The sequence below is a fragment of the Alexandromys fortis genome, unplaced genomic scaffold, assembly GCF_014885135.2.
Source record: "Alexandromys fortis isolate MF-2015 unplaced genomic scaffold, M_Fortis_MF-2015_v1.1 scaffold_119, whole genome shotgun sequence".
Taxonomy (NCBI): Eukaryota; Metazoa; Chordata; class Mammalia; order Rodentia; family Cricetidae; genus Alexandromys; species Alexandromys fortis.
In genome coordinates, this window is record NW_026067991.1 from 868,368 (window position 1) to 889,465 (window position 21,098).

Genomic DNA, 21,098 nt, shown 5'->3' on the forward strand with positions numbered 1-21,098 from the left:
ACATAGCGCACACTACACCAAATGAGCTGTCCTCCCGGCCCTCACCTTTACAACATCTTAAAAGTTTCTTGTGCTTTTACTTTTACATCTTAAATCAACATAGAATATAATATAGGGTTTCATTATGACATATTCATATGTGTAGATTTCATGTACTTAGTATTAATATATTGGGCTAGATTCCACATATGAGAAAGAACTTACTATTTATCTTTCTGATACTTGCCTATTCTGTTTCCACTTCTGTCTTCCTTAAATGACATACTTTTACTCTTCTTTAAGGCTAAATGAACTCTGTGTGCCCATGTGTATGAACATGTCCCATGTTTGCTGAAGACACGTGGGTGGCTCCACGTCCTGGCCACTGTGAAGTGCAGCAGGAAACGCGAGTGTGCCGGCATCTCTGGGGTGCCGGCATCTCTGGGGTGCTGGCATCTCTGGGGTGCCGGCATCTCTGGGGTGCTGGCATCTCTGGGGTGCCGGCATCTCTGGGGTGCGCTTCCCTTACATAGTCAGGAGCAGGCCCAGGAGTGGCACTACTGGCGTCACATGCTGGCTTTACTTTTAGTTTCTGGGGAGGACTAAAGGTTGTGTTTGAGGCATCTGCAGGTTCTTTGTAATCATTACGAGACTCAGAGCATAAATAATGGGGCTAGGGGTGCAGCTCGATGGGGTCTGCTTGTCCAGCATGTGCAACACCAAAATAGTAATAATAGTACTGATACCAAATAGTAATAATATAAAGCATAAAAAAGAATTAGCTCAATGTGCAATGCACTGTAAATGTGGATTCTCGACTACTTCTTGAGATTTATGAGTCTTCTATTATCAATGTCCCTTAATAAAGTACTCAGATGTGATACACTGCAGGACGTTCCATATGTAAGCAGCTAGTAACAGTGGATGCAATATTGCTTCTGGAATCTCTGTGAATGCGTTCATAATCTGACAGTTAGGAGGGGACACTCAAAGGCAACTGGAGCGAAGAAAAACTGGAAGACAGATCGATAGAACAAGGACATCTGCCTCTTTCCTGCAGGGCCCAGGAAGCAGATGGCTTGACTAAGAAGGGTGAGTGGAAACAGCTAACCAAAGCATTTCCACTGAGCCTGCAAGTGAGACCAGAAGAACCATTATTACCACCACCAGTCAAGACTATCAGAAAGGTCCAGTCAACCAGAGCAGCGACAAAGGTGAAGGGTGGAAAGAAAGAATGCACACTGTCCTGATGTTGCTTACAGAGAGGACACTGTACACAAAAGAATTCAGAGAGAAAGCAGCATCAAGAGCATTAGATTGCTAGGTAAAAAATCAATACAGAGAGAACATCAATGAGAGTGCTGGGTATAAAATCAACACAGGGAGAGCATCAATGAGAGTGCTGGGTATAAAATCAACACTTTTGATGTTTTTGATGGGAAATCAATCTTGCCCAAACAGAACAGAGACTTTCTAAAGGCAGTAGTTATAGGAACATTTGTAATGTAGGGGTCTGGGAATACACCTAAACAAAGGTATGTAAGAAAATCATAAAACCTCATGCAAGTCATTAAGAGAATTTTAAAAAAAGGTAGAATAAGACTGTGACAGATTCAATATAACCTCGATCAAAATTCCAAAAGCCTTTTAAAAAATGAATTACTGCTGTGTGTATCCTGAAGGAAGACTAACAAATGTCCCAGCACCCAGGAAGGTCAGAGGACAACTTTGTTCAGACTACCAGGCTAGTGTGGCAAGCGCTGAACCCATTGAGTCATCTCTTCAATCCCCCAAAAAGTTCCTGTTATAGAACAAAATTACTCCTGGAGTTTGTGAGTATACAAAATTACTCCTGGAGTTTGTGAGTATACAAAACTCAGTGTGCAGAAAGAGGGGGTGGAAGCTTTGCTTACTCAGACATGAAAAGTTACTGTAAAGCTGAGAACAACTGAGACAGTGGTGTGTTGGGATAATTAAGACAAAACGACCATGGGATGGAAAGACAGTTCAGAAAGCGCCTCAGATAGGAGAGGTGTGGGGAGTAACACGTGCCACATGCCATAACACAGAGCACTGGAGGAGGAGGCCTGCTAACTCACCAAGAGCGATAATCCATCGACGGGAGGAAGTAGATTTCTACCCACTACACACAAGAACCCAGTTACACGAGTTACAGAGCTAAATGCCAGTGCCGAGGACAGAGCTCGGCGACAAAGCATCTACCTGTCATACATGAGGCCCGAGGCTCAGTCTCCAGAATCGTTACAAAAAACAAACAAATAAAACAAAGCTATAAACATGAAAAGCAAAGCTATGTGGAAGAGGTATTTGCGATCTTTGTGATGGGAATTGCTAAACCAATAACAAAAGCACTAGACACAGGGCTGAAAACCTAAAACACCTATATCTAGAATATATGAAGAACTTGGTCATCAGCTAAAAAGCCTGAGAGTAAAATCGAAGAAAAGAGAGTAGATATTTCATAAACAGGGACCACTAATGACCTGAAGATATAATGAAATTACTGATGATGCAGAAATTATAACCACAATGCCACGTCCATATCCACAGTGTAGTGGTGAGAACATCAGGAACCTCGGTGCTGTCTGCCAGCGTCCTCGACACGGTGGGCACATGCACGCTGTTTGGCACAGCAGCTCTATTCCGTTAGTGTTCATCTAAAGACACGCCAAGGCACGGGCAGGACAGACAGACAGGCACTCACAGCATCGCTACTTCTCACACTGATCAATACAATTGATAAAACAACTGAAAAGTATCAGAAATGCTTTCCCTTACATTTCAGTTGACTTTGTTTGTTTGCTTGTTTGTTTATTTACCTGTAATGCAGCCTGTGTCAGCATTTAGGGGCAGAGAAAGTATTCACAATGAGTAAAAAGAGCATTATTTTCTTAAATAAAGGCAGTTGTGCATTGTTTAAAGTCAAATCATCTCCTATTTGACAGTTTACCAGTTTGAGACCTTCAGTGTAATACTGAACAAATATATAAAAAGACATTAAAAAATTTATTCAATTTTATCAACAATCACATAGTTTTTGAAACATAATTTGTCATCTTACTTTTAGCATTCATGTGACACTAACACCATTAAAACAAGTGAGTCATCAAAATGGCATGTTGTATAGCCTAAGCATAAAGAAGAGGGAGGCACGGTGGTGTGAAGCTATCATCCCAGCACTCAGGAGGTTGAGGCAGATGGGTCATAAGTTCAAGGCCCGTCTGAGCTGCATAGCAAGACTCTGGAGAGACAGGGCAAGCAGAAGAAAGGGAGCAGCAAGTCAAGACCTGCAAATTAAACCAGAGCTGGGATGATGGTGCACACCTGTAATCCCAGGCACACAGGAGGAGGGAGTGGGAGGGCTGTGAGGTCAAAGCTAGGATGGGAATACAGACAGATCACGTCTTTAAACAAAAGGAAATACGGAGTTAGCCTCCTCCTCTAGTAACTAAAAGTGACTGACGTAAAGAAGGCCTAAGAAAAAAGTCTTCCCTTCTCTAAATGCTATTTTTGAGCATGAACAATTATTTCTGTCTTATACCTGCTCCTGATTTCACTTCATTTTTTCCCCATTTACATCTTCTATGTCTGATCCAATCTAAGTAATCTGTAACAAAGATGGCCCGGTTGCTTATCGAGAGGACAGATCTCTTACAGCATGCAGAAGGATCTTCACCATACGCTAGAGAACTATCCAATCCCTAATTTGCCTTTATGCTTGGGTCACTGCACCAACCCATCGCAGACTATTACCTGTGAAGTACAGACACAATACACTCAACTCTTGTATAAAGAAGTTAACACAAATTTCTATTGAATCCTCATGTTTAAAAGTATTTGTCAAGAATAGTTTAGCTAGGCTTAGGCAATTAACAAGCAATGAGGGTCCAGAAGGGATGTGCCGAGCTGCCCCGGAGTGGAGGCAGCTAGGAAGTTAGTGAGAGAGAGGAGAGCGAGAATGTGCACACATTCTCTCTCACACAGACATACACATATGTGTACAGATGAACACACTCATGCCCTGCCTTGTGCCCACACACATACATGCATGCACACTTTGGCAGGTGGTTGTCAGTGTCCTAAATGATACTGTGAATAATAGCCAAGATGTTAACAAGCTGTAACCTTTAGATAGGCAGTATTTATAAACTGGCTCGAGAATCTAGCTTGCAAATGTTTTGCTCTGAGAAGATAACAAAATGCAAGCACTAACATCTAGCACGTTCACTTTCACAAAGAGAACGGTTTACTGAACAAGCGACTGAGGGGACCTGTGTAGAAATGGTAGCTACATTCACTAACATTCCCACAAACGCAAGTCGATCTGAGTTGCCCCATACCTTCTGCTGGATAGTAGAATGTTTTTGCTCCATCTCTCTTTTCTCCTTTGCGGCATCCACAACCAGTCGATCCAACTTAAGAAAAGAAGAAAATTACAGACTTAAAAGTCAAAGAAACAAAGGTATTTGGTAAACCGTAGTCCAAGTTATTTTACAGATAAATAGAAATCAACCGATTAATGTTAACCTAAAAGGGCATTTTTGGCTAAACACTTGAGTAGAAATTCACATTTTTCTAGCATTAAATCCTTTTTGAGAAAGCAGATCTCTTAGGGGGAATGGCTTCCGAGCTGGAGGCCTGGTCTTGAGCATTGCAGCCGTGTGTGTTCCATCCTTAAAGGACAAGGACTCTAACTAAAGTGCCTGTTGACCCACTTAGAAGACGCTCGTCGCTGCAGACAAGATAAACAAAACAATGCGCACGCACAAAAGCATTATTTTTATTATTATTATTCCAGCACTAGCATAAGGCAATGCAGCTGACAGCTGAACTAGGAAAGGCAAAGGTCGCAAGCTCCCGTCAACAGACACGACCCATCACTCGCCACACGCTTGGGGGCAGGTGGGGTTAAATTAAACAAAATAATAAAAGAATATTAATTCTGTAGTTCCAACTGTTAATTTCTTCTTACTTAACTACTACAAGATTCTCTTAATTGAACACATCTAAACAGACCACTACAGAACATGTGGTTTAATACATGTTTTTCAAGGCCTGCAAAATCACTTGGTTTAGAAGGGGAAGAACACAAAACTGAAAGTTATAAATAGATAAAACCAATCATTCCCACTAGTCTACTACAACCCAATTCACATGATCCTCATAACTGCTGCCAACGTGATCTCATAACGGTAAGCCAATGAGATGTAAAGACTGCCTAGAACACAGCAGGGTGTGACCCTCCCACCAGGCCTGGACCAGAGGGGGGGGGTGTGTGTCTGCGTGTGTCTGTGTCTGTGTGTGGTGTGTGGGTGTGTGTGTCTGTATGTGTCTGTGTGGTGTGTGGTGTGTTTAATGTTTCTGTATAGTCACTGACAGAGCAGTTGGCTTTTGTGACCTAGCTAAAATCTTTCACCTCCAGCCCGTTTTAGATTCCTTAGAATTTGATCTAACTTTGGTTCTAGAGTTTGTGGTACTCTACCCAGAGCTGCACCCCTACCTCAAGACCTTACACAGATGTTGGACCAGATGTCTAAGCTACATGTCTGTACATCACGCTACCCTCTTCTGCAGTATAAAAGGTTAACTATTCCCAGTATTTATTTCCTCCTCTTCCCTTACAATGGAACACCCCACACCTAATTCTGCCAGATCATTTTCTGGCAACGAAGCTGTATTTCCCAGGTTTCCTTGCAATGAGTGACTGAGCACAGGTCACTGGGATGTACGCAGAATGGACATACACAATTTCTAGGAAATGTCCTTAGACAGACAATATGCACCATTCTCTTCCCTTCCCTCCCCTCTGTTAGCTGGAGTGTGAGAATGATGGCTAAGATTGATAAGTCACTTTTAACCACGAGGCTAACTGTGACACAAATACCCATGGACCTGTGCTTCTGACTCTACATAAAAGAACCAAGATTCTCTTACAGAAGTCCCAGTTTCCTCAGGCTGGGCTGCAAACAAACTCTACCTCACCTGACACATACACAGAGCATTTGGCATGGACACGACCCATGGCAGAAGACGAAAAACAGAAAGCATGGAATTCACAGCATGTGCTCTGCACAGGATCCTTCCGCTCTCCTCTCTCTCCCCCCTCCTCCTCTCCTTTCTCCCTCCTCCCTCCTCCCTCCCCTCTCCTCTCTCTCTCCCCCTCTCCCTCCTCCCCTCCCACACATATACTTTGAACATTGAATGGTATTCCCATTCCTCTCTTATCTTTCTCCCATTTCCCTAAATTCTATTTTTTTCCTTATTCTCTCACCTCACAAAGTATACTGGGAAAGAAAAGCCTACAGATGAATACTATTATATCAGAGTAAGAAGGTTCATCACCCAATACAAAGTACCGTCCGAAGTAACTTGGGCCAAGTCAGTGGTGAAGCACATGCCTAGCATGCATTAAGGCTCTATATTTGTATTTGAGCCACAGTGCCACCACCAAGTGGGGGGGGGGGCAAACATTTTGATGCATCTTTGTGAGATAAAGATAAATGGTCTTGGGAGCTTTATGATTCTAAGACTTTCATTATTCAAGCAGCCAATATAAATTTTTGAAAATGAAAAAAGCAATGTCTTAAATAAAAGCAAACTAAGGCAGTAACTTGCTTACTGACTTAGTTTAAAAAGTAAAGGACTAAATCCTACTATTTGTAGTATAAAAAGTGGACTGTATCTCAGCTTGCCTCAGCTTCACTCCCAGGCACTAGGACCACAGCTATGCACCGGACCTGCCGGAAGAGTTCCTTCTTCAGAACCCTCATGTCAATATTCAACACAGGCATTGTCACCTTTAAGTTCACTTCTAGCTCAACCTTTAACCCACGTGTGAATGTGCTCCAGTGCCAAACTCCTTATAAGTAAGTGAGAAGCCAGATTACCATATGCTAAATATCTTTAGAGACACGCACACCAACAAGCAGCCCAGAATCAACAAGTCCAGTCAAGAGGTTACCTGCACTCCAAGATCTTTCATGTAGGGCCCGAGCTCACTGAACAGGTCATAGCCTTGGTGGAAGAAGGCCAGATGTGCATACATGAAGGACAGCATCTAAGGGGAGAGAGGGGTATCAGCTCAGAGGCGTGCTGGGAGCGAAAAAAGCTGGAGTCCTCCCCACATTTCAGGTCACTCCACAAGGACTCAAAGTGTCAAATCTACTTAAAATGGAGTTGTTTTTTTTTTTTCTTAAGAACTTCATAAATATTTGTAAATACAAAAAAAGTACAATTTTTCTAAGAGAAAAACCCAGTGGTTTGGCATCTTAACAACTGTAGTTGTTTAGAGCCAAATAAAAGATACATAGGTGATTTAAATAACATTCTCAATAGCCTCACTGAACTTAATTCTTAAGTACATCTGAAATGTCTATTTGGTCCTTGAAGAAAACTCCCTAAGCAGAGAAGAGAAGATATGTCAACAGTAGCAAACACTCTAACCTACCAGGGCCACCAGCCCCAGGAAGGTGTGGGGACTCTCTAACCTACCAGGGCCACCAGCCCCAGGGAGGTGTGGGGACACTCTAACCTACCAGGGACACCAGCCACAGGGAGGTGGACGGACTCTCAGTTACTCCTTTTAACAAAAAATTAGATACAAGTGGGGATGACATAGACTTTTCTGTTTTTAGAAAACTGCTTGCTTATTTATTTTTGTGCAGTATGTGTGTGTGTGTTCACACACACCTGGGGAGTGTGACGGTCCAGGAGATCTTGCAGGAGTCAGTTCCCTGTCTGGCCACTGAACTCGGAACATCAGGTCAGCAGCAGGTGTCCTCACCTGCAGAGCCCCCTCACTGGCCCTGGGGATTTCTTTATATGCATCCCACAGACTCAAAACTGACATTAAGTAAGGAGTGGGGGCTCCCAGCTTTTTCTGTATTTTATTAATTCCCAGAAGAAAAGACACTCCTGTTTTCATTAGTTCGGTTTTTACATGGGAAGGAATTATATATAATTAAATGTATGCAAATGATCTCCAAAGTCCTGCTTTATTTTTTAGCAAGAACAGACATCTGTTTAATATTCTGAAGACTAATGTAGGGCAAAAGGGTGTTGATATTCAAGAATCCTCTACAGAAAAAAAAAATGTTTTCAAAATATAAAGAAGCTAAGTAAAATTCAAAGATTAATGATAAAACTCATATAAAAATTACATAGTGTTAGATAATGGTAATAATTATATAACTGTGTGAAAATATTTTTCAAACTACTGAGTTATAAAGAATTAATAAGATTATATAAAAATGTAAAATACACAAGGGCACACTACAACTTCCACAATGAGATTTTTCTTTGTTTTGCTTTTGTTTTGTTGGTTTGTTTTGGCTTTTTGGTTTTTCTTTTAAATTTTATTTTGTTTAGGGGAAGAGGGTGCAGTGGCGGAGGGCAAATTCGGGGGACTGGGAGATGGGTAGGATCCGAATGCATGATGTCAGATCCATAAAGAACTGATAAAAGTTAAAAGAATTTTTAAAAATGTAATACACCCATATATCAAAATACATACTAAGCATATTAAAAAATAAATGATAAATCAGAAAAACACAGCAGAAGACCAGTGATCTGAATCCATACAAGGTGCCACAGATCAGAACAAAACATGAAGACTTCAACAGAAGAAGAGAAAAGATACACATATATCCTGTAAGTAGCCAGGAAAACATACAGAAAAATGACTGAACTCTGAAAATGCAAAATTCATATGGAAATCTCATTTTCTGTCTATCATACCACTGGGGAAGGTGACAAGACAAGGCTATAATGCCACTGCCAGTAAAAATCAGTAGAGAAACGGCTGCTCTCACACACTATCAGTGAAAACAGCTTACAAGCCTTGAAATTTGGTATTATTTTTTTTAAAAGCCTTTTCCAGATCTGAAAACTTTAAGTAGGGACGGCAAGACAGCCAGTGAAGATAGCATTGGTCCCAACACCCAGAGTTCAAGTCCCCGGATCCCCATGGGAGAAAAAGAGAACTTATTTCCACGAGCTGTCCTTTGACCCTCCAAGGGGAGTGGGGGCTGAGGAAAGGGCTCAGCAGTTAAGATCACTGGCTGCTCTGGCAGAGAACTGGGGTTCAGTTCCCAGCACCCACATGGCAGTTCACAACTGTCTGTAACTCCAGTCCCTCTTCTGGCCTTGCAGGCACCAGGCACGCATGTAGTACATATACATATGTATGAAACACACGTACATATAAAATAAAGAAATCTAAAAAAATATTTTTAAAAACAAACTTTCTAAAAGCAAATACAGCCAGCCATTGGTGGCGCACACCTTTAATCCCAGCACAAAGAAGGCAGAGGCAGGCAGATCTCTGAGTTTGAGGCCAGCCTGGTCTACAGAGCGAGTTTCAGGACAGTCATGGCTACACAAAGAAACTGTCTCATTAAACAAACAAACAAAACACCCAAAACATAAAAGGAAATAGAAGGAACAGAAAATTCAAGGTGATGCTCATATCTGATTCCTGCAAGGGTCTCGCCCGCCAGTGTAGGACGCCACTTCCGGCATCTAGACCACACCAGCATTCCATCAGATAACAGAGTGTCAGACTACAGAGGCTACACACACAGACAGTCCCAGTTAACAGTGTTTCATTAAGATCTTACTGATTTCAGGATCTCTGATCTCCTCTTTGATTGAAGCACATTAATCTGAGGAAAGATAAACTTGGTTAAGCATCCGTGAATTAAATACTAACTCAGAATACAAGATTCTAAGCATGCCTGTCCTAATGATCCCAAAACAAAAGAAAAATCAAAGCTTGGGTTTTCATTGTTAAACCTCTTTTGGCTAAAAGACTTACGACAAGCATACCAATGGATACCCAACTACACTCGTGCTCAGTGAAAACACTGGTTCTTCGAATTACAGCAGCGTTGTCATGGACATTTGAGTACTTGAGCATGTGGCATGTCCATCTTCCTCCACCCTCATCTACTTGAAGATCCAGGTTCAACCATAGCCATAGTGCAAATTATCACCATTTCCACTTTCTATCTTTTCTGGACTGTCAATGTTTCCCTTCTTCATTCCATGTAATCTCTTCTCCACACAGTTCCACAGTGATTTTCCAATATAAACAAAGTCACATTACCTTCAGTGCTAAATCCTGCAACCTCCTAGCATGTCCCCAAAAGCCACTGTGCAGAGGCCCCTGCCACCCGCTCCAGCCCCGTGGTCTATTCCTCTGCCCTCTCTGGGCTCCTGCCAGACCATCACTGTCCCACGGATGCCTTGGTTTGGCTGTTCTGCCTCCATGTCAGGATGCTCTGCCCTCATGACCTAGAGTTGTCTCTTGCTAACCCGGGCTTCAGGTACACACCATCCTCTCACACAGGTCTAACTCGGCCCCCGACTAGCTAGCCGCTATATCCGTTCTACTTAGCGATAACATTTATAACTACTTTTCTTTGTTTTGTCTTTTTAAGACAGGGACTCACCATGTAGCTCTGACTGTCACAGTGAGTTCCAGCTCACTATGGAGACTAGGCCTTCCTCTGCCTCCCCGGTGCTTACTTGCTGTTTTCTGACTATGTCTTTTCCCTAGCTAAATCACCATGAGATTGGGGCCTTCTTCTCAGTTCTAGTCCCCAAGCAGAACATAGTAAGCACTCCATAAATATATGTTAAAGTAATGGATTTAAGTATTTTAATTATGATCGACTTACTGAAATGCCAGCATAATTATGAGTTTTCGGGGGTAGGGTTAAGCTCAGTTGGCAGACTGCTCGCCTACATGCACAAAGGCCTGGATTAAAAGCCCAGGATTACCCAAGACAGAAGTCATGGTGCATGTCAATAATCCCTGGGAATAGAGGCAGGAGGATTGAAGCTACATAGTGAGTTCGAGGAGGAAGGAGGCTTTAACAGGATCTTTTGCAATTCTAGGAATTCCTAACAAGTATTTTTGCTGTTTTTTTTTTTAAAGCTTATTTAAATATAACGTTATCCAAAAGAGGCCCTCACTCTTTGCTAATGCTGCCAAGAACAGCACAGAACGCCTTCCAAATGTCTTCCTCACTGAACTCCCGGTCTATTTAATAAGGGAATTGTAAAACTCAGTCTTAAAAACAAAAACAGACCAAGAAAACTCTAAATCTGACTTTCTTCCTTCTAGCTGGTTTCTTCTGCCTGTCTGCTTCACAGCCTGTTCAACTCTGAGAAATACACTGATCCCGGATGCTGAGCGCAGGTTGGGGGAGGGGAGGCTGTTCAGATTCCCGCAGACAGCCAGTGTAGGCTGAGGGGGGGCCCTATTCAGATTCCCCCAGACACCCATTGTAGGGTGGGGGGTGGGAGCTGTTCCAACTCAGGCTTCTGTTTTGCTTTTGTTTTGTCCTCTTTATTTGGAAAAAAAAAATTCAAACTCAAGGAAAAAGACAAAAAGTGTACTTTACACTTTGGGGTATTTGTTACTATTATTCTCTAAAACAGCTACTTTGGTCACAAAAGAAAATGATCCAAGAATTCTCAAGAGAAAAATTATAGTTAGAAGGGAGTGAGCATGGAGGCTAACTTAGTACTGTCGCATGAACTCAAAGGAAATGCCCAATTATTATGTTTCAGTTTGAAAATAATGGATATTTTAGCTAAAGCCCAAGCAGTAGTTTAAAGGAAACCGACCCCCAAAGGGAGTGACGCTATGAGGAGGTGTGGCCTTGTTGGAGTAGGTGTGGCCTTATTGGAGGAAGTGTGTCACTGTGGAGGTGGGCTTTGAGGTCTCATACGTGCTCAAGCCACACCCGGTGAGACAGATTGTTTCCTGGTGCCTTACACCTCGAATCAAGATGTAAGAACTCTAATCTCCTTCTCCAGCACCATGTCTGCCTACATGCTACCTTCCTTCCCACCATGATGATAATGAACGAAACCTCTGAACTGTAAAAGAGCCACCATAATTAAATGCTTTCCTTTACAAGAATTGCCATGCTTAGACTGAAGAGATGGCTCAGAGGTTAAGACCCAGCTCTTCCAGAGGTCCTGAGTTCAATTCTCAGCAACCACATGGTGGCTCACAACCATCTGTAATGAGATCTGGTGCCCTCTCCTGGCCTGCAGGCATACATGCAGGCAGAACACTGTACACATGATAAATAAATCTTTTTTTTTTTTTTTAAAAAGTTGCTGTGGTCACAGGGTCTCATCACAGCAACAGAAATTGCAACTTAGCCCATCATACACAAAATTCATAACATTATATCATTCACTCTTTAAAAGACAAAAATAATACACTATTTTCCAACCACTGGGACTGAAGGCCGGGAATACTCTAGGACAACAGGACTACCCAGTCTATAAATGCTGGCCACACGAGCATGAGGACCTGAGGTCAGTCCCCAGAACCATGGAAAAAAGCTGGGTGCATGAGCACATGCTTAAAATCCCCACTCTGGGGAAGAGAAAAGGCAGAATCCTGGGACTCAACCTAGCCTAGCTCCAGGCCAATGAGAGAACTGTGAACAAGAAAAAAGTATTATATATACATATATATATAATATTGTATACGTACACATACATATAATTATATATTTGTGTGTATAATTTTATGTAGACATTTCCATGGCACCCAAGTTTGTGTGTGCACACATACATACACATATGTACACAAAACTACAATAATCTAGAAATAGAAAAAAAACATAGAGCAACAGAGAGATGTTCAGATAATAAAATGATGGTCTTGAACACAACAATCAGTATTCAATTCCTAGACACCACATAAAAATGCCAAGCAGTGATGGTGCACGCCTTTAATCCCAGCACTAGGGAGGCAGAGGCAGAGGGGTCTCTGAGAACTCAAGGCCAGCCTGGTCTACAGAGCAAGTTCCAGGACAGCCAGGAGTACACAGAGAAACCCTGTCTCAAAAAACAAACAAACAACAACAACAACAAAAGCCAGGCATGGTAACGGGTATTTGTAATCCCAAAGATGAAGAGATGAAAAGGAGCCCAGGCGCTCACCAGACGGCCAGGATAGCCTAATTGGTGAGCTGCAGGCCAGTGAGAGATCTGCCTGAACGAAGATGGACAGTATTCTGGAGGGTGACATCTGAAGTGCACACACACGCATAAGCAAAGATGTACGCTCACAAACATGCATACCCAAAGATAAAGAAATACACATCTCTGTCTCTCTCCGTGTGCCGGGTGGAACCATACAGCCTGCTACTGTCTTCCACCTCCATAGGGAGTCAAATCCTCCATGGGCCTAGGGTTTCCAATGAATTCCAGACACCTTCGGCAGCTACTGAAGCTGGTGCCACTAAGCATGTACGGATCACACGTATGCTGCTCGGAGACAAGAGAAGCAGGTGCTTCACCCAGAAAAGCAGTTCTCATGGTGCACTCCCTGAGAAGTTGCTGTTTGAGGCTTATGTTAAGAAGCACTAATAAAAGTTTTGAAAAATTGAAAAAGACACATATTTTCAATGTTGCCAGTAAAAGCTAACACTATTTAAGCCTGAGAGTCAAATATCAAGTAAGCTGAAAAAGAAAGGCAGCAGAATAAAATGTGTATAGGATATTATAGCTAAGGAAAAAGAAAAGGAATCAGCACCAAAGACATCTATATTCACATACCTGTGTGCACACAAAGACATACATAACCAGGTGGAAGTCATATTTCCCACTGGAGGTAACAATGTAGACCTATAGCCCAGTACTCCAAAGACTGAGGCAGAAAAGTATCAAGTTGAGGCCAGGATGGGTTACACATTGAGTATGGGGCCAGCCACAGTGAGATTGAGGCCAGTCTAAGATACCTCAAAAAAGCATTAAATTACAAAAATGTAAAATGGCGTTGGTGGCGGGGAGGAGGCAGAAATCTCTAATAAATAAATAAATAAATTCCAAGAAAAAGCATTCTGTATTCTTCCTAGGACAATCACTTAAAGAAGCCTGCTAGGTAACCATTGCTGGGAGACAGAAGGTGGGTAAGACAATACCTGAAGGACATAGTCAAGGGCTATGTGCCGGAAGCACTTCCTCGTGGCGGTCAGGATGTTTGTGGCCTCTTCCACTTCATGCTGTTTATTTCTCTGAACTTGAGCGTTTTTCACTAGTGCATTTTCCTTTTCTTCGCTGACTTTTTCGAATTGTTTCTTGGCATCTTTGAATTTTCTAAGATCTCTTAAAAAAAAAAAAAACTTTCTTCAAAATTCTGTCAAGACAACCTCAGAATTCCACACTATTGTTCCTTCACTCGCGTGTGTCATCGGACACGGGCAGTATCCCGAGATGCCCAAACCAAGGAAGTTCAGGTCTGGGATTCCCCGTGACGCAGGGACATGTATACAGACTTCTGGTCTGTAGCTTAATCCAATGCTCAGAGCTGAGAGCTCAAAAAGTTTCAGATTTGGACTATTTTAGATCCCTAGATTTTGGACTATGAGTAACTGTCTGTAACTCGAGTTCCAGGGGATACAACACCCTCACCCAGACATACAAGCAAAACACCAATGTACATTAGACAAATAAATCTCAAAAGAAAGAGAGAGAGAGAGAGAGAGAGAGAGAGAGAGAGAGAGAGAGAGAGAGAGAGAGAGAGAGAGANGAAGAGAGAAGAGAGAAGAGAGAAGAGAGAAGAGAGAAGAGAGAAGAGAGAAGAGAGAAGAGAAAAGAGAATAGAACCCAGAGCTATGAGATATCTTTGTAGGCTAATTCTAATCTACTGGGCTAAGCCCTAAGCACTATGTGAAAAACCCAAGCCCAAAACTACTCAAAACAGCCGTAGATGATATTTGACACTATTCCTATATTATAATGTTCCTCGTTTTTGTTTTTTGTTTTTTTAATACAGGGTTTCTCTGTAGCTCTGGTTGTTCTGGAACTCACTCTGTAAACCAGACTGGCCTCGAACTCAGAGATCTGCCTGCCTTTGCCTCCCAAGTGCTGGGATTAAAAGTGTGTGCCACCACCGCTCGGCTCCTTACTTATCTTTAACACTGTACTAGAATTAACTGGCATTTATAAACTCTCTGTTGGAAACCATAGGAGAAAAACTAAATTATGAATGTGGAAAAAAGTTTTTCTTAACTTGTCAAATCTGGACTTTTTTTTTTTACTTTTACTTTGATTTTATTTCATATGTAAACATGGTGAATCTCTTCCAAAGGGTCACATATAACAACATGTCACTTCTGTGGCTCTTTCTCATCTTTTATCTTCTCTTCAAAGAAAATACCACATCGAGACAAGACAACCTAGCTGTGAATACAATAAGTACTTAAACCACCCTTGGGGCCTTTAAATTACATTTTTTTACATACATTTAGAAAACTTTCTGGATTCTAACCAGAACGAAGTGTTACTTAAACATATGTTCATGAATTCGGTTTGCCAGTATTTTATTGAGAACTCAGGACCGCAAGAGGTGCACCCACACACTGAGACAATGGGGATGTTCTATCAGGAACTCACCAAGGCCAGCTGGCCTGGGTCTGAAAAAGCCTGGGATAAAACCGGTCTCGCTGAAAATAGAGGACAATGAGGACTACTGAGAACTCAAGAACAATGGCAATGGGTTTTTGATCCTACTGCACGTATTGGCTTTGTGGGAGCCTAGGCAGTTTGGATGCTCACATTACTAGACCTGGATGGAGGTGGGTGGTCCTTGGACTTCCCACAGGGCAGAGAACCCTGATTGCTCTTTGGGCTGATGAGGGAGGGGGACTTGATGGGGGTGGGGGAAGGAAATGGGGGGCGGCGATGGGTAAGAGAAAGAAATCATAAGTAAATAAATAAATAAATAAATAAATAGAAAAAAACATATGTTCAAAGTGAATCTGATTCCCTCACAAACTCAAAAGAAATTAATCATATTTCACAAAGCAAACAAGCAAATATTTTCAGAAATCAGAGACCTTATAATTTCTTTCTCTTCTGGTATCTTTAGTCATACCCCCAGGCCACCACATTCCCCGACCCCAGCAACCACTGGTTGATTGTTTTCTGCCCTCTGGTCTGCAGCTGACTTACTCTTTAACAAAGTTCTGAAGCTGTGCCTTAATTGATCTCTGAGTTTGATCAAACAGGATCTAGAAGATAAAATATAGCATTAAATGTTAGAAAGGAAAGAGAAACGTAAATACCGCAGCACCCACCAATTCTAATAACACCTTATTTCTTTTTCTTTGTAAAGATTTACTTATTTATATTATGTATACAGTGTTCTGCCTGTATGCATGCCTGAAGACCAGAAGAGGGCACCAGATCTCACAACTGGATGGTTGTGAGCTCCCATGTGGGTGCTGGGAATTGAACTCAGGACCTCTGGAAGAGCAGTCAGTCAGTGCTCTTAACCACTGAGCCATCTCTCCAGTACCACATTTTATATCATATGGATGACTATGAAAGACAAAGATGAAAGAAATTGAAGCCAATTTTAAGCCAAATTCTCCCAGTCTCAAAAATAACTTGCTTCTCTTCACTACAGAAAAGAAATTTAGTGAAAAAAAAATTCCTTAATTCTACTTCGAATTTGGAAGACAACCCAAAAGCAACACAAACTTCCCTTTCTCCAACCAGCTGGAAACAGGCTCGGCCCTGTGTGACACCCCAGCAAGCGTTTCCACTGGGGAACACAGACAACGGATGAGCTGAATCCCAGTGAGCATTACAAAGTCTTGTGGGTCAAAGAGCAGCTGTGGTAGAAAGAACAAAATCTCAGCCCTCAGAGAAGTCTCTTGTCCAGGCATTAGGATGCCGGTAACCAACACTGATGGGTCTCTCTACAGAAATTCCAAGTACTTTCGTAATTTTCAGAACGACTTCAAATTTGGAGCTTGAAACAGAGTGAGATGAATAGACGGAAAAACAAAACAAAACAAAGCCCAATAGACAAAACAGAAAAAGCAAAAAAATCTCGCGAGTCATCTACACTACAATGTACCACGTCTGCCCAGTTTGCTTTCGTGAAAATTACTTTTTCACCTGTATCCTAGTAAGCCCAACGTAAGCCAAAGAAATAACAGAAATCAAAATGGAGTTAAATAGAAAATGATAAAGAAAAAGCAATCCATGGTTGAGATTATAAAACTAGTAAACGGAAGGCCATGACAGGAAAACAGAGAGGGAACGGCCCCCACTGGGGCATTTTCACAAGGCTGCTCAAGAACACGTCCCTAAAGAGAAAGCATGCGTCACTGCAGGTGGCTACCAGAGGGACAGGATACAGTCAATTAAAATTACCTGACTAGTAGCTGCTGCCCTGCAAACCCAGGCTCTGCTGGGAATCAAACGCCAGCCAGCCAGGGCTGCCCTCCAGTAAGGGAAAGGGACCGCATGAAGGACACTGTACAGTGGCCACTCTGAAGACGGCTTTTAAGGGCCCACTGTCTCTTCCACAGAGGCAGCTTCCATTGTGACGCCATGTACACTATGCTCTCGCGGTAGGCTCAATAAATCTCTTTTTCTACTCTGATCTGAAGGGTGAATACTTATATAAACACATCTCTTAGCCAAAGCAAAGAGAAGGGAAATGAAAGGCCAAGTTTTGGATATTTAGGAGGCAGGGTATGAGCTCAGCAGAGGTAGACATTAAAAGGAAAATGTGTGTGGTTGGAACCCAATTATAAGCCGAGAAACTCAATAGAAAAGGGGCACTTCTTTTTTCTGAAACACAAAACCTACCAAAGCTCACAAAAGAGGAATCAACAGCTAGCAGACTTAAGAAATAAAACTTGTGATTTAAAACCCCAGATTAAGTAAGGCCAAGCTGGGCTTGGATGCCGCCTCACAATCCCACTCCTTAAAGCCAAGAGAAAATCATAGGCTCACAGAAACAGCTGGAGGTAAACTTCCACCACAACTGTATACACAACTGCCGAAAACAGAGACAACTTACATGCCCTTCACCATGAAACGGAAAGACATTAAGACAGGGACACAAGGGAACAACTTATAAGGCACACAAACAGATGAGTCTCGGCGCACTTGGCTGGGTAAATAAATCCCAGTCACAACACCTCACAAGCAGTGATTTATACGGCATTTAGGGGACAGCAAAGCTATAGGAGTAGAAAACAATCAGCGACCCCCAGTAGAGAAGAGAATGTGTGTTAACAGGACCTGAGGAAGGGCAACATGAGGGTGCGCGGGGAGTGGGGAGGTGAGAGTTGCTGAGTTGTCCTGACTGCAGTCACGACACACACGTACGTACTGCCAAAGCCTCCAGGGCCACGTGCCACAAGAGACCAATTTCCAGACATGTAGTTAAAAACGACAGAGCATGTGACAAGCACATGGACACAGCACACACTCTTACCACTCAGTGAGGTTTCTTTAAAGTACAAAAAATGACACTTCAGCATAAAAGAAATTCAGGGAAAGCAACCTAAAACGATCGCATGGATATCTGATCTTAGCCAAAAGGTCAAGCAGTGACCCCCAGCAACTCTACGGAATAAACACACTTGTGTGACCCAACTGCAGCTCACGCGCTGCTGAGGGAGACAGGTGCCACCGACTGGGGAAAACTGTCTCCACATTTGGAAGGTTTTGTTTTCTTTAATACTTTTTTCTTTTAATACTAAAACTTTAAAGAATGTAATATGTAAAGGAAATTTTAACATTTAAAATGAACATTCATATAAGAAATTATTTTTCTGTACTTTTTTCTCTTAGTACACAATTCACAATGCAAGTGGTAAAATTTCACATAATGCCACCCTCGAAATGAGCCACACTACTGTTAAGTTCCAAACCTGGGACGAATGGCTGAGGCGCCTATTATCACACCAGAGCGAATGCTGGAGGTCAGGGTCTCCCTGCATCCCTCAGTCGGGACCTGTTACAGGGCATTCCTGGCTGGCATCCCGCCTCCTGTCCTATGCTTCCCCAGTCCAGGAGCTGGACTACCCTTCCCCCAGCTGCCCTTCCCTATATAATCAACCACTTTGGTTACCTGGCCCTTTTCATCTACTCTTTTGGGCCTCCTGGCTGCCTGCACCTAGCTGTCCTCTCCCCGATCCCCTCGCAAGCTCAAGGTCAGGTCCTCTCTGGACTCTCCCAGATGCCCCTCCCTCTTGCCACACCTAGGAGCAGTCATTGCTCCTTCTCCTTTTTCTTCTATTCATCCAACTACGCCTAGACATTTACATACACACAATAAATGTGTATTTACAGATCTATACATATGTATGTATTTAGGTAGGTATGTAACAAGCAGTTGTATCTGTAATGGTCAAAACTGAAAAGTGATACAATGGCCCACTGTGGTACACTTAAAATAAGTCCACAATTTTTTTATTTTTATATTTATTTGCTTGCTTGTTTGTTATTCATTTATTTTTAGGGTCTCACTATGAAGCTCAGGCTGTCCTGGAACTCACCATATATTCCAGGCTGGCCTCCAACTCAGAAACTGCCAGTCTCTGCCTCCCAAATGCTGGGAATGGAGGTGTGTGCCACCACATGGGGGCACATTTTTTTCCTTTCCAGGATGGCTTCCAATTGGATTGTGACACTCTGCCCCTCTGGGTCACCCAAGTAGCTATGACTAAAGGGGCACACCATTTCACCTGGAACATCCACAAATTCTATGGTGATCAAAAAGCAGACCCTAATTCTCTCCTCGAGTGAGAGCCGTCACTTGCTTCTTCCAAACAGTAATGACAGAAACACAATATGACTTCTGGGACTAGGCCATGAGAGACCCTCACGTTCCCTCCCCTGCTCTTGGGTCACGTTTGGAGAGTGACAGACTCCATGCCATAAGAACACTCACGCAGCCCTGCAAAGACGGTCCTTGGTGAAGAACATGGGCCTCCAGCTAAGGAGTGCAATGTCTCCCGCCAGCCATGTGAGGACTTCAAATGACGAAGGTCCCAGCCCCAATACTGAGGCAACATCTCATCAAAGACATTGAGCCAGAGCCACCAAGTGACACTCTCCCAAACTCCTAGCTCAGAAAACTAGGAGGTACTAGAGGTTTGTATCGTAAGCCTCTAAGTTTGGGGTTAACTGTAATATGGCAGTAGACAGATAACACAGGCATGAACAATGAGTGCACATACGCATGGTGATATACTCATGTGATCCAATGTTACTGAGCAATAAAAAGAAATCATCTACTATACACATACTATGACTGAGTCCAAGAATAATTAAGAGTGAAAGTTATGAGAACGCCTCAAAACAAATTAATTAATTATGACAGACTACAGACAAATGACTAGGAATGAGGAGAATTGAGGAAGAGAGAAGGAATTACAGAGAAGCGAAAGGAAACTCTGGGGGCACAAAATGTCAGTTTACCAACATTTATAGTTATGCAGTATGTACCACCCTATCCCACAGCAAAGGTGTAAAAGCAATCCAAAGGAAAAAATGTATTCCAAAATTGTAATGTATCATCTATAGCCTCCAAAATACTGCATTCCCAAAATAAAAATCTATATGCATTTGAATAGCAAGAGAAGTATTTTAAGAAACCCATTAATCCCACTTGTTTGTGTCTTTCAGAATCAAGACTTCACTATGTAGGCCAGGCTGGTTGGGAAGTCGTTATGCTTATTGCTCAGGCTGCCTTCAAGTACACGGTCTTCCTGCCCCAGGCTCCTGGTGCTGGTGTTGCAGGCATTGCCATTGCACAGGCTGGCCTATGCATTTGTATCTCATCCACTCTGGTGAAGTCAAGGCTGCTAATGCAGGAGCAACTGAATAAAAGTGGTTCCTATTTGCCAATGTTAAGACATAAGCTACCTCCTGACACACTTCCCCAGTGCTGAGCTGTATGTAGAGCTGCCTCAATTAGTCAGCTGGAGTCTTAGCTCAGCTCCTGGTCACTAACCTACACCTTTTCAGATGCTAAAGGGAAACAGCTATGCCGGTCACCAAGAGAAAGCTAAGGCTCACTTACATTTCTAGAAATGTGACACTCTTGTTGTGAGCAACCGCGAACGACAAAATGTCGCGTTATCTCATTAAACTACAGAAAACAATACAGGACTTGGCAATCAGTGCTCACACGCAAGCTATTTCCCATTGTGCCTGGGTCCCGTTAGGACAACATACTCAGTGCTGTGCTCAAGAAAAGATGAAAGCCTAGAAGCACATCACAGATGGCAGAGAAATCACTTCACAAAGTC

General features: G+C 42.6%; 1 protein-coding gene across 3 annotated transcripts in view; it reads right to left on the reverse strand.

The window, feature by feature from the left end:
- Positions 1–21,098, reverse strand: part of Acap2 (ArfGAP with coiled-coil, ankyrin repeat and PH domains 2) — a 110,436-nt gene that overhangs the window by 36,028 nt on the left and 53,310 nt on the right. For all 3 annotated transcript variants that reach the window (XM_050159813.1, XM_050159811.1, XM_050159812.1), the window contains exons 5-9: positions 15,988–16,046; positions 13,956–14,139; positions 9,618–9,662; positions 6,962–7,057; positions 4,341–4,415 (exon numbers count right to left, since the gene is read on the reverse strand). In XM_050159813.1, the coding sequence (XP_050015770.1) occupies positions 4,341–4,415; positions 6,962–7,057; positions 9,618–9,662; positions 13,956–14,139; positions 15,988–16,046 (459 nt within the window). The remainder of the gene's footprint in view (positions 1–4,340; positions 4,416–6,961; positions 7,058–9,617; positions 9,663–13,955; positions 14,140–15,987; positions 16,047–21,098) is intronic.